We start from the raw sequence: 18,284 nt of genomic DNA on the forward strand, positions 1-18,284 counted from the left end.
CATCAGTCCTTCCGATGAACACCCAGGACTGATCTCCTTTAGGATGGACTGGTTGGATCTCCTTGCAGTCCAAGGGACTCTCAAGAGTCTCCCCCATAAGACCCAACAATTCCATTACTAGGCATATATCCTGGGAAAACCAAAATTGAAAAAAAAAAAAACCAAAACACATGTACCCCAGTGTTCATTGCAGCACTACTTACAATAGCTAGAACATGGAAGCAACCTAAATGTCCATCAACAGATGAATGGATAAAGAAGCTGTGGTACATATATACAATGGAATACTACTCAGCCATAAAAAGGAACACATTTGAGTCAGTTCTAATGAGGTGCACAAACCCAGAGCCTATTATACAGAGTGAAGTAAGTCAGAAAGAGAAAGATAAATATTGTATACTAATGAATGCATATGGAATCTAGAAAGATAGTACAATGAATTTATTTTTAGGGCAGCAATGGAGAAACAGACATAGAAAACAGACCTATGAACCTGGGGGTAGGGGAGGAGGGAGTAGGTAAGATGTATGGAGGGAATAACATGGAAATTTACAGTACCGTATGTGAAATAGACAGCCAATAGGAATGTGCCTTATGACTCAGGGAACTCAAACAGGGGCTCTGTGACAATCTAGAAGGGTGGGATGGGAATGGAGATGGGAGGGAGTTTCAGGGGGAGGGGATATGGGTCTACCTATGGCTGATTTTTATTGATGTATGACAGAAAACCACAAAATTCTGTAAAGCAATGATCTTTCAATTAAAAAAAAAGTGGCAAAAAATATGTTTGTTCTGACATTTTGAAATTTGTATTTTGAGAGTCTATGTGGGTTGTCTGAATTAACTATAACCTTGGTTTTGCTACTGTTTTAAGGGATCAGGTATTTATTCTGTTCAGAAACAGAATGAAAAAAACAGTTCTGCTATCCAATAACTATGGTTTAGTTTGACAAGCAGTGTTGGAGAAGCAGCGTCTGCTTGATGAGAATAAGGGTGATCTTTAATCAGCTTATCCCTCTGAGTCTTCCAGGACTGGAGCTTCTCTGACTCAGCTATTGGTGATGGTGTGGATCAGTATTGATTAGATTCTAAATGTATAGAGTAATTTTTATTATTCAGAAGGAAACCCACATAAAGTAATATAAGAGCTAGTTTTGTTAAATATATTTTACATTGCCCTTAAAATGATAAAATTTATTTAAGATATATTTTCTAAACCACCACAGGTGGGACATCTTTGGTGACTGTTAGTTAGGGGAATAGTCAAGTAAACTGGGAGTTTGTGGAGATGCAGAGACAAGAAAACAGAAATCTGCCCAGGTACCAGGGGAGATGGGTGGAGTGTAAACCTTCCTGGGTAGGGGAGGGCTCAGGAAGACAAGAAGGTTATAAATAAATGGAGAAGCTTGTATATAAAAGCTCTCAATCCTTCAGCATGCCAGGAGAATATGTATTATGTAGAGTGGAGCACCATGAAACAGTAATATTGATGTCTTTTTTTATTGGAAACTAAGGGATTTGTTCAATAGTGACTCTTTGTGATTTTTAAGTGTCATATGCTGGTGACTGAATGATTGGTTATATTGTGGAAGGCAAAACAGAGCTGATTTTGAAAATGGATAATCCCACTGTCATAATCCCATTATGACTGTCAGTTAATTGTAAAATCCATTCCTCTTCCCAACAAGCAGTCATTGTGAACATGGTTTATTCAGAGTTTCAACCCCAGACATGCACATGGACCACTAATGTGCTGCAGCATGGCGGCTCCCAGCCATGTGCTCTAGTCTCCATGAACAGCATGACTGTTAGTGATAGAGATCATACTCACCACAGACACTAAGCTGTTTTTCCGTAACAAAACTTGTGTTACTAGACAACAAAAATATATATCATGGGAATGAAAAAAGGTTTTAAAGCTCAGATTCCAAACTATGTCCAAAAAAGACACTGAAAGAAGTTAACTTTTGAGAGGTTAGCAGTTTAATAAACTTACAGTCCCTTTTATCATGACAAATGATTAGACTTTGATTTAAAAATTCCAAAAGGCTCCATTTATTGCGAGACCTGGAGCCTTTATGCTGCCACAAAATGTTCTTTTTCTTGAAAGGGCGAACACAAAACCCAGAGGAGGAAGATGGTGTGCAGGTGCAGTGACAGGAAGCACTAACCACTCTTACAACCTGTCTTTCAGGAGAGAACAGTGACCATTCGGAGACAGGCTGTGGGAGGATTTGGACTGAGCATCAAGGTAGCTGTCTCTCCATCTGTCCTGCAGAGCATGTGCTCAACGCCTGCATTTCTGTGAACTTTAATTCTTTGTGCTGTTGTGTTTGTGCTGTCATGCTTGACTCTTTGCAACCCCATGGACTGTAGACCGCCAGGCTGCTCTGTCCATGGGATTCTCCAGGAGTGGGTTGCCATTTCCTTCTCTAGGGAATCTTCCCGACCCAGGGATTGAACCCACATCTTCTGTATCTCTTGCATTGCAGGCAGATTCTTTATTGCTGAACCTTCGGGAAAGCCCTTTAACTTTTTGCTCATTGATAATTAATTAGACAAGAGTGCCTATAGAGAACTTCTCAGTATTTGCACTGAGATGTAAAATAAGTAGGCTCTCAAAATCTTAGCCGCTTTTGGATTTAGAAATTTTAGAAAAGTATTTTGGAGTCACTCAGTCATGATAAACTCTTATGGCCACATGGATTGTGGCCCACCAGGCTCCCCTGTCCACAGAATTCTCCAGGCTAGAATACTAGAGTGGGTTGCCATGCCCTCCTCCAGGGCATCTTCCTGACCCAGGGATCAAACCCAGGTCTACTGCACGGCAGACAGATTCTTTACTGTCTGAGCTACCAGGGAAGCCCCATTTGGGAGATTTACCTTACCTGAAATTGAATGCAACTCATTAATTTTCTTTATGTGGTTTAATCTAGAATTTCAAGTACAGTCCTCAAGTGTGCATATCTTGTAACCAGTCAGAGCAGAAAAATCTGGGCTGTCAGTGAAAGGAACCAGGACGTGTGTCAGGTTCATATAAGGTCTGATAATAAGTTGAATATGGGTTTGATTCCAGTTGTCTTTTTCTTCTGTGCAGTTTTCTTTTTTTGTTTAAGAAATTGAAAACCTCATGTCCTAGTGCCAAGTATGCAGGAAGACTCAACGTTTTAACTTCTGAATTATTTTTAACATTGACTATCTCTCTCCTTTTCCATTCATTATCAAATTTTAAAGTGTTTTTCTTTCTGTATGTTCTTGATTATTAACATGTAACACACCTGAAATTTAACATTATTGAAACAAAGTATACATTTTTAAAGGATGGAAAATTACATAAATATTGAAAAAAAATTACCTCAGTGATTTTAAATACCCTTCAGAAACCCACATCTGTGAAGAGATCAATGGAATGCAACTTTATCTTGGTTGTTGGGTTAGATACTTTACCTATGTAGGATGAAAGTCATACTTCTCAGGAGTACATTTCATGAAATTTTAATACACCTCAAAGTATAGATGCTTGGAAAGTAGAACTCTAAGCTTGGCGAACATCAGCTCTAGTTATATTATAAAAATGACTCAAAAATCTGATCAGTATGGAATAGCATGATCTTGTCAAGTGATGAGAGTATTTCTATCTAAAATGTTAATTTTAAGATATGTTTTTTACTTTCACTTTATCATCAACTAAGGCCTACGAGAGACCTAGGACAGATTATAAGGTGTGGAAATGAGGGAGTGGGAATAAACAGAGGCAAGTTTTCTTGTTGTCGTCCTTTTTTTTTCCTCCACATTTATTGAGATTGTCATGAAGGATCTAAAGGTACCACTGAAGATGTTGTCCATGAAAAGAGAACAACAGCTGAATGTGGCTGAAATTCATTCATGACAGCGGTTCCATCTGACATCAGCACCGATATTTCTGGTAGTGGAGCTGTGTGAATTCTGTGCAGGAAGGAAATGTTCTTCTCTTTTTATTCAATTTTCATTTAGAGTTAAACCCAATAATACAGTGTTACTCATTTTACTGAAGTATCACATGTAAGCCTAGACAATTCTTAAAACCTTAAGAATTTGCCAATAAATCATTTCAGTTTAATATTTGCATTATTTCAGCACAAACAAAACTCTTATACATGTAATAGAGTTATTTTCTAAATCAAATAAGTATATATTTTCCATTGAAAATATAGGCTACGGAAGCAATATTTGAATTGTGATAGGAGATTTGACAAAAACATGAAACTATTTTATAATTCTTGTGACCAACCAACCAACCAGAAATAAAAACAATATTTTTATTTAGAATATTGTCCATTCAGCCTGAAAACTTTCCTTTTAGGGTTTTCTATTTTAGGTTTCTCAGTACTTACCACTGACTCTTGCTTTTCTACATTAAAAAAAATGATTTTAAACTATCATTCTGTTAAGGTATTTCAAAATGTAATTTTTTACTTATTCATGCATTCAGTTATTTTAAATGGCAACATTTTATGCAAATTATTTTACCCTGTAAATTGGGTAAACCTACTGTGATTATCTATTTGAACTATTTCCTTTGCATCTGAGAATTAAGTATAAGGGACAGTTTAAGAAAGTATTCTGGCCAAAAAGCAGAATTCGTACTTTAATGTTGTCCATTTGTTTGCTTATCTACCAATTTGACAAGTCTAGCGGCTGACCGAGGGAGCAGTGGGATGAAATCTGGAGGTGTGGGCGCACACGTTTACACCTGGCCCGGCCCTGTGTCTCCAGGTGACAGTTCACCCCCCAGCCCCTACAGTGAGCTGAGAACAGAGAGGAATGCTCTGTCTGCAGGCCTGAGATTTGACCCCTTGGTGAAATGCTCCCAGGGTCTGTGTGGGGTGCACCCTCTTGCCCTCTGTCTTCCAGTCCTTCCTTTTACACCATCTTCATTCATACTGCTTTTTAGAGTCATTCCCATATCTGCTATAATTTTGGATCTTTTTTTTTTTTTGGCAATTCTTTGGAATTCTTCATGGAGGCTACCAATACTCAGTCTTCCTTAATTAAAATATCTCTCAGAAGTCACGAACTTGGGTGTTTTTCCCTTGTATTCGTTTTTTTTTTTTGTTTTTGTTGTTTGTTTGCCTCTCAGTAAAATGCCAAGCTCTTCTAATTGTATTTTTAGATTTCAATAAAAGGCTAGACATAGAATCACTTAACTCTCCTCTTACAATCACCTACTCTCCTGGGTTCTCAGCCTGAAGCCACTTTTCTGAAGGGCTCAGTTTCCTGCATCTACCTGGTTTATACCCTCAACTTCTCTGCAGGCACCTTCTGTCCCCACTGATCTTCACGTGGCCTCTGGTTCCTGTCCAGGTGTATCACTAGTCCTACCGCATCTTCGGATCCATACTTACATTTCTAAAAATAACATAATCGTCTTCACATTACATCCCTGATAATCACCAGTGTTTCTCCCCCAGGGATCTAATAGCCTTGCATTTTGCCCCATTCTGCTTTTAAGAGTCACCATATAATCACCTTAAAGTAAGTTGTCGTCTTGACCTCGTCAGACTTTAATGTTTCTTCTGTTTATCTCTTAAAGTGCAATACCATCCATTTGCATACCATACCTCTGGTCATTGTGATTAAGAGAATCACCTTTTAGAGAAAGAGTGTTTTGAATATTATTATAGAAAGATGTCTTCTATTATTATAGAAAGATGGAGTATTTTTCAAAAGACTCAGCTTTTCTTACCTAAACAGTAAGTTGATGGATCAAGGAAATGTTTGTGATCAAAGATAAGATTTCTATCTGAAATCTTGAACTTTGCAGCAATGTGAAATTCTAAGTATTATTACCATTGAAATCTTATCATTTATAAACAATAATTTCTAATAGTTATTAACTGCTCTTGAACTGCCAGATTCTGAGCTAACTATATTTTGTGTCCAGAAAGTAGACAGCTGTTGTTGGACCTCTATAGACAACAAGATTAAGTATTAAGAGGTTAGGTTATTTACCCATTTTTTGTAACAGGCAGAGCTGCACCTCAACCCCCATCAAAGCTGATGACAGAGTCCTGACTCCCAATGAATATTCTCTCTAGCTGTACAACCAGCACAAAATTATCTCTATGCCCTCCATTTGAAAACAAAAACAATGTTTCCTCTCTAAGTTATTCACATTCTGGTTTACTTACAACTGAAAGAGACTGATTGAAATGTCCAGCAGCAAGCAAACAATATCCTAACATCAAGGACTGGGTATTAATTGTATCAGATTCACCAAATAAACATGCAGGTCGTCATAGTAGTTGTCATAAATGTCTATAGTTTAATTTATTAGTGATTTCAGGGCAAAAGTCTGTAGATACCAAGTGTTGCTACAAGCACACACATATTTGCATTCATTTCCTCACTTTGCCTGGTTCTCACTCTTTGTCTGAGGCTTCTGTCTCCACCAGTGTCAACATGGACACGTAACTCTGAGCCGCAGAAACAGGAGGGTAACAGGGCAGGCAGTAGAGCTCAGAGAGTGTGCACTAGTTCCAGGGGCCAGGTAAAACCACTGATGAATTATCATTCAAAGGGTGATTTTCTAAATTAAATAACTTATTGAATTGTGGTTCACATACCATACAATCTACCAACTTAAAGTGTACAAGTCAGTGGTTTTTATTATGTTCACAGATGTGTGCACTCCTAAGTCAGTTTTAGAACAGTTTCATCAACAGAAGAAGAAACCCGGAGCTTTCAGCCACCGCCCCCCACCCCGTCTCAGCTCTGAGCAGCCAGCAGTCTGCTCTCTGCCCCTACAGAATTCCCTATTCTGAATTTCCATAGGAAAGCAATCATAAATCATGTGGGAAAGACCATTAACTTTGCCATAGCTAAGCTGAGTGGTTTTGGCAGATCAGCACCTCATTTAGATGAATAAAAACATTGTCCATGTTCTCAAAATTATGTTCCTTTAGGTGCTTCTCCTGTACCTGTCGACTGTCTGTGATTTTCTGTTTACAAGTATTCTCCTTTCTCTGAATGGATCTGTAATGTTGAACTCTATTATCTTTTTCTTTCTGGAGCCCAGAATATGACTGATTGATTGTAATGAAAAGATTGAGTTGAAAAGATTATTTGGCAAGATTCCCAGTGTTATTAAAAACATAACTGAGTTTGGTTTAGTGGAATTTCACAGTTATACTGGAAAATCATTGTATAGTGGTCAAGCTCAAAATGCTTTAACTGAGGCCTTATATCCTGGTACCTATAGAACTAGCTATAGAATTGATTATGCTTTGTGAAAAGGCTCTTTCAAAACTGAGTGGTGTACTTTTTAATATTTTCTGGGGTGCACTTTAGATTGTCACCTCACTTTTTCTAATCTCATTTTACCTTGGATCAACCGAGCTCGAGTAATTCATTTACTTTCTATAAACCATGGCCACAAGCCTGGCACCCTAACCGGCCTCAGGGTATGTCGGGGAGAAGATGATGAAGGGAATCTGCCCTGACCTCAGGTCTTTCATATTCTAGAGGGAAAGGAGACATTGATCAAAGTGTCACATAGAGAAACGTGGTCCCAGGCATGGCCCAGGGCATGTGCACAGAGGCTGAAGGAAGGACTCTGGCTTTGTGTGAGCAGGGTCTTAACCTTACACCAGGCTAAGGGTCAAGGGGAAAAAGCATTGGGGGCCAAGGGGTCATGCTTGCGAACGAGGACGAAGGTCCAGGATAAAGCAGAGGGGAGGCTGAGGTTACGGGACCTTGGCTTTTAGCCCACGTGCAACGTGAAGCCTGTCGCCAACTATAAACAGGGTGAGTCATGTTATCTGCTTTCTGTCTGGAAGGTTTTGAATCTCCCTAGTTAGGTCCAGAGCTAAATCTAATTTACTTTGATAGAGCTGGACTGCTCTCACATTTCATTAAATAAATGAAGGCTCAGTGATCTTCAGTTCCAATTTTATCTCCTGAGTTTTGTCTTAAAAATCTCTCTCTGATCAATTAATAAAGTCATCTCCTTAAATTAGCTTTAAAATTCTCTCAGAGAATTTTAAATCTCCAAATGTCTGATTAAAAAAATAGTAAACATAAAACATTTGGATTCAAGTCATTGAAATTTCAGAGGAAATTTTACATATAAAAGAAAAATGTTGACCAGACAGGAGTTGGTTACACTTTATTATTAAGAGACAGTTGTAAGTCTCAGGTATTGAGGGAAGGATGGATAGTTGAGTTGACCCTCAGAAAACTAGTACCTCTAAACCAAACCTGGGAGAGACTTCCCACTTTCCTACCATGGTAGCCTGCACTAAACACCTGAGCATCAAGAAAACCTTTGAATTCAGTGCTGCAAGGAGAGAAAACTGCAAGAAGCAAACACAGCTGAAGGAAAGAGCTATGAGGCCAGCTGCCGGCCTAGAGTGACATACATAGGGGTCTCCTCTACCCCCACCTCCAGAACCATATCTCGATGGGTCTATTTTCTCTCTTTATGTCACATAAAACTTCATCACTCTATGCTTTGTTTTGATCAGCATTTTCTTCTAAGAAGTGGAGATGTATTCTGAAATTTTTCCCCATTTTCAAAGTATCTCTAGGAACTATCTGTAACCATACACCTTTGAGTCCATCATTCACCTTCTTCGTTTCTACTCAAAATCTTTCTGCAAAGTATTTTCAAGAGCGAAAAATTTTAGGTCAGAGAAAGCTTTAGACTTCATTGTTTCACTTATTAACTCAACAAACATTTCAAAGCTTAAGAAAGCATCATTATTCCAGGCACTGATATTACCTCAATGTAGGAAACAAACTTGATCCCTAGGTTAGGAAGATCCCCAGGAGAATGGCAAAGTAACTTACTTCAGTGTTCTTGCCTGAAGAATCTCATGGACAGAGCAGGCTGGTGGGCTACAGTCCATGGGGTTGCAAAGAGTGGGACACAACTGAAGCAACTTAGCATGTGCACACGAGCGGGAAACAAATAGCCAAACCAAATAGCCAAGACAAATACATAAGTAAGTCCATCACCATCGCAGAACTTACTCTGTGGCTGGGGACAAGGGAAGGAGAAAGAAAATACATGATGAATATAGGAAATGAAGAAGACAGTAGAAGAGGAGATGTTGATGAATATAATGGGAGAAGATAGAATAGAATGCAGGCATGGGGAACCCAGAGCCCTAACCCTACACATGAAGGTCCTTGGGTCCTGATCTGTGTGGTTTCCTCTGCTCTGGAAGCACGTCTGTGCACTGTACCCTATGTCCCAGTCCTGGGCTCTGATCATGTGAGGATCGTCCTAGGCAGGTTCAGGGTGCTGTGACTCAGACCATGAGGCAAAAGCAGGACCCAGAGCCGAGGAAGCTCACCCCAGAGACTCTGCCCAGAACTTGTGTGGGTGGGGGGTGAGTGTCTGCTCAGTGGGATGTGGTGAAAACAGCAGACTGATGGCTGGGTTTGAATTTCACCCTGGGTAACACAGCTTTCAATATTTGTTTATCACATCTCTTCCTAATACCCCAGAAGTAGAAAGGACTACTTGTCAAGAAAAACTTTAGAGCCACTGCTTTTCTCGACTATTGCCTCTCTTGGGCTTTCCAGGTGGCTCAGTGGTAAAGGATCCGCCTGCCAATGCAGGAGATGCAGGTTCGATCCCTGGGTCAGGAGTGTCCCCTGAAGAGGAAACAGCAACCCACTCTGGTGTTCTTGCCTGGGAAATCCATCCCATGGGAAGAGGAGCCTGGCGCTACAGTCCATGGGGCTGCAAGAATCTGACATAACTGAGCATGTGTGCATTGTCTATTTTATTTTTAAGTTTATTGAAACTCAGTGCCATTCATGGGAAAAAAATGTCTATTCTAAAATAATTTTTGCCCTTGAAGGGAGAAAGGCTTAGGGATTTACTGATTCTGAAGCTGCAGAAGCCCCAGTGGAATTTAGATCTTCTTTTGAACTACCCACATTAAAAGTGCCATCCTTACCTTCTATGTGAAATCTTACTGTTTAATGAACTTACTTGATTTTTTAACTATTGCTTTCAACCTTCTCAACTCTGTTACATAAAACTGTAATTTATACAGTTACTTCAGGAATTTATTTTCTTCCACATAAGTTCAGTTACTTATTTTTCTGTATTTTTTCCTATCTCATTTGGTCCATTAGCCAAAGCACTACTTCATTATTCTTGGTAGCTTACTGTGTTCTTTAGTTTATGCTTCCATATAATACTGATGACCTCCCCGCCTCCATTAAGCATATGCACACTCTGCTTTTTGTCCAGTTTGTGCAGGTAGAGGTCTGTCTAGCCACTTAGCATTCCAAGGGGCCATTGCTTTGTTCCCAGCACAGAACAACTTAGCCAGATAATGGAAATGAGTAATTGTCTGCTGTTTGGAACCTGAAATAAGAGTTTCTACAATGGATAGCATGGCTGGTCATTGGAGGAAATCTCTTCTTAAGGCATCACCAAATTAATCTTAAAAAACTAAAATTTTCAAAGTCAGCTATTATTAATTCTTGGATGTCACAGTGAAATTCTAAACAGATAAGCATCTTGAGAGTCTCCTTGATAGAGAAATTCCACGAGTTTATTTAAATTCTATTTAGTGTCTGTTCACCTGCTATCCTTGGCCTGTTTAGTTTCCTAACTAAAAGCTGAGTTTTTATTCTTTTGAGATTAAAAAGTGAAACGTGTGATTTTTTCTTTTCAGGGGGGAGCAGAACATAACATTCCAGTTGTGGTTTCAAAAATCTCGAAGGAGCAGAGAGGTAAAGTGTTCAGATGGTGTCCTGTGGCTGCTTCCTGAGTGAGTCACAGTCCTGAGGAGCAAGACTGTACTTAAGAACCATGAGACTGTACGAAATCTCTCATTCTAGTTCCCATGACCAAGCCACACGTGGCTGGTTCTAACCATGGAGTTTCAGTCTCTTATCCACACCCAGCCCCCCACTGTGGGGCGGGCTGGTCTTTAAAAAGAAATGTGGAACTGATTCTATTGTCAATGGACTGACTATCCAGATCTAGACATTTTCATAGACACCTTAAACTTATAGGAACATGAGAACATTTAGTCCTCCCTCCAGATTGTAAGACCTGAAATGATGGGACTAATTGGAAGTATCTTAGCATGTGTTTCAGTACTTGAGCGAAATCATATGATTATTTTTTGCATTTCCATTGCTTGTGGATCTTTTAAGATGCTACCCTTATAGACCATTTTTACTTTTTCCTTTAATTATTTTTTCCTTTAATCCTCCTCCATCTTTGCCTTTGCCCTCAATCAGTTTTGGCTTTATTGAATTAAGAACTCTTATATCTGTGTGAAGAAAGTAGACGAGACATAGTCAATTCTCCTTCTCCATTCACAGCTGAACTGTCAGGACTGCTCTTTATTGGGGACGCAATTCTTCAGGTATACATTTTACCATTATTTTCCATGTGTCACCAAGATACAGTCAGTTCACAGTATGCTCTTCAAATTCTCTCCTCTTTCCATTGCAGATAAATGGGATTAATGTGAGAAAATGCAGACATGAAGAAGTGGTGAGTCTTCTTTACCTTTTCCTAATATTGTTATTTTCCCCATGTGCAAATGATTTATGTCATTGATAAAAACTTCCTTATTTCATTAGGAACATATGAAACTGGTCCTGTGTGATATCAGATTTCCGAATAATCTCTTACTTGTTTTATTTTTCACATAGAAACAGATCAGTGACTATCACCCAGAACAAAATGTAATTCAAGAAATCGTAAAGGAGGGCTATTTGCTCTGTTTCCCAATTAATCCCCACAGTTTTCCCTTGCAGCTCAGTCAGTAAAGAATCTGCCTGCAATGCAGGAGACCCGGATTTGATTCCTGAATCAAGAAGATCCCCTGGAGAAGGAAATGGAAACCCACTCCAGTATTCTTGCCTAGAGAATCCCATGGACAGAGGAGCCTGGCAGGCTACAGTCCATGGTGTCGCAACAGTCGGACACAACTTAGTGACTAAACCACCACCAGAGCATGTCCACTAAGCATATCTCTAGGTGAAATATACCTCTAAATCTTTGCAAATCTTTGAAAGCTTATACATTCTCAGTTGATCAGTCCTCTCTGAGTCTTTGTGACCCTATAGATTGTAGCCTGTCGGATTTCTTTGTTCTTGGGATTCTCCAGACAAGAATACTTGAGTCTGTTGCCATTTTCTTCTTCAGGGCATCTTCCCCACCCAGGGTTCAAACTGGCAGGAGACTTAAGAGACACGTGTGTGTGTGTGCGCGTGCGTGTGTGAGAGAGAGAGAGACAACATTTAGAGACAGTTGAGCTCAAGACTCTGGTTTAGCACTCAGCAGCTACACAAAAAGGTCAGCATTGTTTATTGTGAATTTTCTTGGATGTTGGTAAATGTGCAGACCTGAATTCAAGGCCTCGGATGTCCTAATTCACTCCATTTAGGTGACCCAGGAATTTGTCTTTCAGCAGCCAGACCAGTGGTTTCATGTCAGCAACCTCTAATTGACACTTTGGGAGAAACTGGGAGGTGGAGGAGCTTCCGTGGGGCTGAGAGAGGACATAAAAAGATGATGCCGGAAAGAACAGCCAGTGTCGGGCGCTTGGGAAATGTTTTTCACGGTTGATTCAATAACACTCATAGAATCTTCACTGAATTTCCATATCAGCTCACATGGGAAAGGAGAGAGGAGAAATTATGTTTAAAGGTTTGTACTCAGGGGTCAAACAAAATGAAAATACCCTGAGCCTTCGGCTTTTCACAGCTTCAGTTCGTTTGGTTTGTGAGGACACAGCTCCTCTGCTAACAGCTAATTGGAGAAGACTCTCCTGACATATTTACATATTTCAGACCTCAAAGAGGCAGCTTCAAGTGTCTGAAAAGCTCCAGCTTCACCAGCAGAGTTCTGGAGGGTTCTTTGTGGGACAGGCAAGGAGTGTCCCTTTGCATCACTCCTCTGCTCTCTCAAAAATCCTACTTGGCCCCCACTGGCATCCCTGGTGAGCCTTGCAGAAAATGTATATACTTCAGATCTTAGGCCACACCAAATAGGTACAGGGAAAAGCAATATTTGAGAACAAATAAAAATTCTCATTTTTAGGCAAATGAGAATTAGCACAGCACAGACCACTCTGTTCTGAATATATGTAAATACCAAATAAAGCCCTGTAAGCAGAGATATTTTAGCTTTAGTCTTTTTTTTCAGAAGTACAGAGAGATGTAAAACTCGTTGTCCAGGGAGCAAGAACAGGTGCATTCTCTCCAAAAAGACTCATGCTATCAATGGAGTCCGGTTTGTGATTTGTTCTTCGGAGGTACACAGTGAGCTTACAGGAACTGTGTGGGGCTTTGATTGAATAAATCAGCGTGGCCTGAAAGATTTGTCATTGTTGTTCAGTTGTTCAGTATTCATGTCCAATTCTTTGCGACTCCATGGACTGTAACACGCCAGGCTTACCGGTCCTTCACCATCTCCAGGCGTTTGCTCACACTCATGTCTATTGAAACAGTGATGCCACCCAATCATCTCATTCTCTGTTGCCATTTTCTCCTTCTGCCCTCAATCTTTCCCAGCATCAGGGTCTTTTTCTCATCAGCTGGCCAAAGTATTGGAGATTCAGCTTCAGCATCAGTCCTTCCAATGAATATTCGGGGTTTATTTTCTTTTGGATTGACTGATTTGACCTCCTTGCTGTCCAAGGGACTCTCAAGAGTCTTCTCCAGAACCATGATTTGAAAGCATCAATTCTTCTGTGCTCAGCCTTCTTTATGGTCCAGCCCTTACATCCGTGCATGACTACTGGAAAAACCATAGACTTGACAATACAATCCGTTGTCAGAAAATTGATGTCTCTGCTTTTCACTATGCTACTAGGTTTGTCACAGCTTTTCTTCCAAGGAGCAAGTGTCTTTTAATTTCATGGCTGCAGTCTAAAAGATTGGAACATGCTTGAATGGTGTTCATTCTATTTCAAAGAAAAGGGACTTGAGATTGTATTGTAAATTGCATGTGGCCCTTTATAATAAGCTTTTATTCTTTTGAGAAGTTTAAACTTACCAGCTTTGAAATGTAGATACGATACTGATTTTCTTACCTGGTTCCAGTCTTTCACTTTGCAACAGTGATTAGCAAGTTTTTATCTTCACTATCAATTATCTAAGTAAGCAAACTGCTGACACCTCAGTGGGGCTGACTTTATTAAATGTTTAAGACTAGACTTATGTGGGCAGAAAAAGGCACCACAAGCTGAGAGATATGGGTAGTTGTTTTAGTGCCTCAGAGTCCCTGATTTAGAAAGAAACCGAGAAGGTATGACAGTAGGTTGTTTGCACACCTGACTGTCCCTTGTTCACCTGCGCAGGTCACGGCTGTTGGAAGCAGCATCATTCTTAGATGCCTTCTACAGGAAGCCATGGCTTCTATGATGAGCTGTAGGCTGGTCTGTGTATGTGGGGATCCCTCCTCCTCACCCCTGGGTGCTCAGGGGATTGTGTTAATGGAATTCTTTACCCAAATGCTTAGAAATAGATCATTATGGCTTCTGCATCTGTTTCTCATGTTGCCAGTTGGGGTGAGTGATCTCAACTCCAGGCTATAGCCACCCCACCCTGGATGCAAGAAACCAAGAAAGTAAAGCTCCCAGTTTCCACATCAAAAAGGAGTAGCACAGGCACCAGCTTTGAGAAGTCTGTGTCCTGAAAAAGAGTTTCATCCACTCTTGGTTGTTATGATCTTACTCATACAAAGCATTAGATAATTAGAAGTGAAAATAACTGTCACTCTAATTCTGAATTTGTGAATTTGAACCAAACTCTACCAGAGTGTATAATTTTTACAACAGCAGAATGAGGAGCTCAAATTATGTAAATTAAAAGATTCATTCAAGCAATGATATCAAATTTTGATAAGAGAAACATAAAATATTGCTTAATATAATTTTGATTGTTATAATATGTGCTTAATTCAAATTTTTCATTGGAATAAAAATAACATTTATCTTTTTAGCTCAATCAGAAAATGACATTGCTAGGGTTTATATCACATCATCTGAAAATGAGGCATTAGTTTGAATACTAGAAGTCTTGTGAGTTACCAAGAAACACATTCAGGATGTGACTTGGGACTGCAGATTATTTTAGACCTTCACAGAAAGATTAACTTATCACTGAGTTACACACCATGTTTTACCTAACTGCTGACAATTCCCAGTATGTTCTCAGTTTGGAAATAGGTTTTAAGGTCTAACCAATTAATATTTTCCTCAAGGACTCTGACCATACTGGACTTTTTTTCTTTGGATCAACTACCACCAACAAAAGCCACACATGAAATAATTTAACTTTTAATACTTCCCACTGGTTTGGGAAATGTTAAGTGCAAAGGCAAAAATGTGGGAAATATTGTTTATTGAATCTGTGAATTTTGAAAAGCAATAAAATATCCAGAACTTGCCTTATTTACATCCTTAGGTTTTCATTAACACCTTTAGGAGTTCCTTCTCACAGGTCTGTCCCCTAATTAGGTTATGAATAGAGACAGCACAGGAGATAAGTTAATTAATTTTCCTCCTGGCTACAGACTCTCCGCCAGTCCCTACCTGGCTATTAAGAGGGGTTGGTACTTTATTTCATTTCTTTGGTTTTTGCCCAATGTTTCTTTTCCTGTCCCAGTGTTCAAGCCAGATTACATATCACAGGGAGTTGTCAAGTCTCCCGTGGCTCCTCCGGGCGGTCATAGTTTCCAGGACTTCTTTTCTCGATAACACTCACAGGTTTGAGGAGTACTGCTCAGGCGTTTTGTGCAGTATGTCTCAACTGGGAGTTTTCTGGTATTTTTTCTTGCAACTAGACTGGGTGTTTGTGTTTCGGGAGGAAGGCCACACAGGCACAGCCCATCCTCATCCCATCTCACCATGTGTACACACCTTCCTGACTGCGTGGCCAGTGCCGGGCAGAGGCTGAGCGTCAGGGCTCTCTGCTCGAGCCCCCGCGTGCTCCCCCCATGCTCTGCTCTGAGGAAGGGGGTCACTGTGCAGACCCCGCACTCAGTGGTAGTGCTTCTGTCTCATGGGGTGGGCTGTCTGCCTACGTTCCCTGGAATTCTGCTGCACAGGAGATTTGTCTGTTTATCCTCAATGTTTAAACTTTATTCCATCATTCTGGTGGGTCAGGAAGGGTTGTGGACCTTGACCTTGTACTCTGGGCTATAAGGTCTTTGCACGTGGTTTTAGAGTTGCTTTGCAATAGTCCTTGGGATTTGGGGTTTTTTCAGCACTTTCTCAGTCTGTGCAACAAAAGTTGTTTCAGGCGCATCTTGCACATTTCCTGCCAGGCCAGGAATCATCCGTTTCTCCCAGAGGCCCTGCTTCCCTTTGTTGGAGAACATCTGAGCAACTGCCTTCTTGGAGCTGGGTGCTCATTGCTCTGGAGCAGCTGTGCCTCCAAGGCCTGTCGGCTCACAGAGGACAGGAGGCGTGTGTGAGTGTGTGTGTGTGGGGGTGTGTGTGTGAGAGAGTGTGTGTGTGTGAGTGAGTGTGTGTGTGTGTGTGAGAGAGTGTGTGTGAGTGTGTGAGTGTGTGTGTGTGTGTGTGTGTACCGAGGTGCTCACATACCTACTCAGACATGTCCATGTCCATGTCCACATGAGGCTAAACACGAGGCTACATGGTTGCCTCCAAGTAAAGCCATCATCACATAGATGAACGATTAGAACTAGCCCCCTCCCTTTGTTTATCTGTAACCCCCCTCAACAGATGGCCACACCATCTGCCGTCTGTCGATTTAATTGTTCTAACCCAGTACATATGTACAGCGGGATCAGGATGATTAACCCACTCACCAGTGTGCAAACTCCTTGAGGACAGTAGAGGATAGGTGTACAGTTCCTTTTTGCCTTTCGTCTTCCAGATTTCATTAGTTTTAGGTCAGTTCCACTCCCCCACGCCCTACAGGGAAGTGGTTTCAGACACTGATAACACAATCGTGTTGCCTTCGGTTCTTCATCCTAACATCCCTCAACCTTCCAAATGACTCTAAAGGTCTGCACACATCAAGGCTCACTCACCTTTTGCTGCATACTCTACAAGTTTGGACAAGTGCACAGCATCGCGTCTCCACCATCATGACACCATGCAGACGAGTTCCACATCCCTAAAATATCCTCCTCAACCATCCCCCCGCCCCCACACCAGCAATCCTCTGGAAATAATCATCTCACTGTCTGCAAAGTTTTGCCTTCACCAGAATGTCATACAGTTGAAATCATAGAGAAATTAGCCTTTTCAGACTGGCTTCTTTCACTTAGCAATGTCACTGAAGAATGATCCATGTAATTTAGCTCTCGATGATTTATTTATTTTTGAGCACCAAATAATATTTCAGGGTCTGGACAAGGGAATATTAAGCAACTTCACTACAGTTTTTCTTTAAATCTTTTTACCCATTGGAGGACATTGTACTTACTTCCAGTTCACAGTGATTATGAATAAAACTGTTATAAATATTTGCACGCAGGTTTTTGTGTGGACCTAAGTTTTAAGTACTTGGAAAATAACTTAGGAGGTGTATCGCTGGTTGTATGGTAAGATTTTACTTAGTTTACAAGAAGCTGCCAAATTGTCTTCTGAAACGGCAGTGCTATTCTGCAGTCCCTCCATCAGCAGTGAAGGAGTGTCCCGTGCTCTGTATCCTCAGCCACAACTGGGGTCTCGGTTTGTGGATCTGAACCATGTGGCCAGGGGTATCTCATTCTGCTAATGTACGATTCCTTAATGACAGATGATGGAGGACATATTTTCATATGTTTATTTGCCCCCTTTATATTTTCTTTGATGATGTCTGTTCACATATTTTGCCCATGTTTACATCCACTTGTTTATTTTCTTATTGTTGAACTGAACAAAGTTTTATATATATACATAGATACATATATGTATATATACATAGGAGGTAACTCTTCGTGTGTGTTGGATCCAACATAAATAAATGGTTTAAAGATATTTTCTCCCTGTCTGTGAGTGGGTTGCTTTTTTAATTTTCTTATTTTATGTAAAAAAGTATATTTTACAGAACAAAAGTTTTTTAATTTCATTGAAGTCCAACACATCAGTTATTTGATGGCCATAAAGATTGCTTTATTTCCTTCTTTAAGTCTATGTAACCTTAATTTATGTTTTGTTTCCATAATATTAGAAACAAGCCTGGAAGCTTGCAGCATGATTTGAATACTCATATGAATATGAGAAAATATATCCTTATATGTCATTTTCTTGTTCCTGGTCTCAGTGGGAAGGGGTCCAGTTTCCCATCATTAAGTGTGA

At 40.2% G+C, this 18,284-nt stretch overlaps 1 protein-coding gene across 1 annotated transcript in view; it reads left to right on the top strand.

Annotated features, from left to right (window-relative positions):
• SNTG1 (syntrophin gamma 1) overlaps positions 1-18,284 on the top strand; it is a 381,189-nt gene that overhangs the window by 260,892 nt on the left and 102,013 nt on the right. The window contains exons 5-8 of the mRNA XM_043484136.1: positions 2,195-2,251; positions 10,680-10,737; positions 11,338-11,381; positions 11,471-11,512. Coding sequence (XP_043340071.1) covers positions 2,195-2,251; positions 10,680-10,737; positions 11,338-11,381; positions 11,471-11,512 — 201 coding nt within the window. The remainder of the gene's footprint in view (positions 1-2,194; positions 2,252-10,679; positions 10,738-11,337; positions 11,382-11,470; positions 11,513-18,284) is intronic.

Source organism: Cervus canadensis, chromosome 12, assembly GCF_019320065.1.
Source record: "Cervus canadensis isolate Bull #8, Minnesota chromosome 12, ASM1932006v1, whole genome shotgun sequence".
NCBI classification, from domain to species: Eukaryota; Metazoa; Chordata; class Mammalia; order Artiodactyla; family Cervidae; genus Cervus; species Cervus canadensis.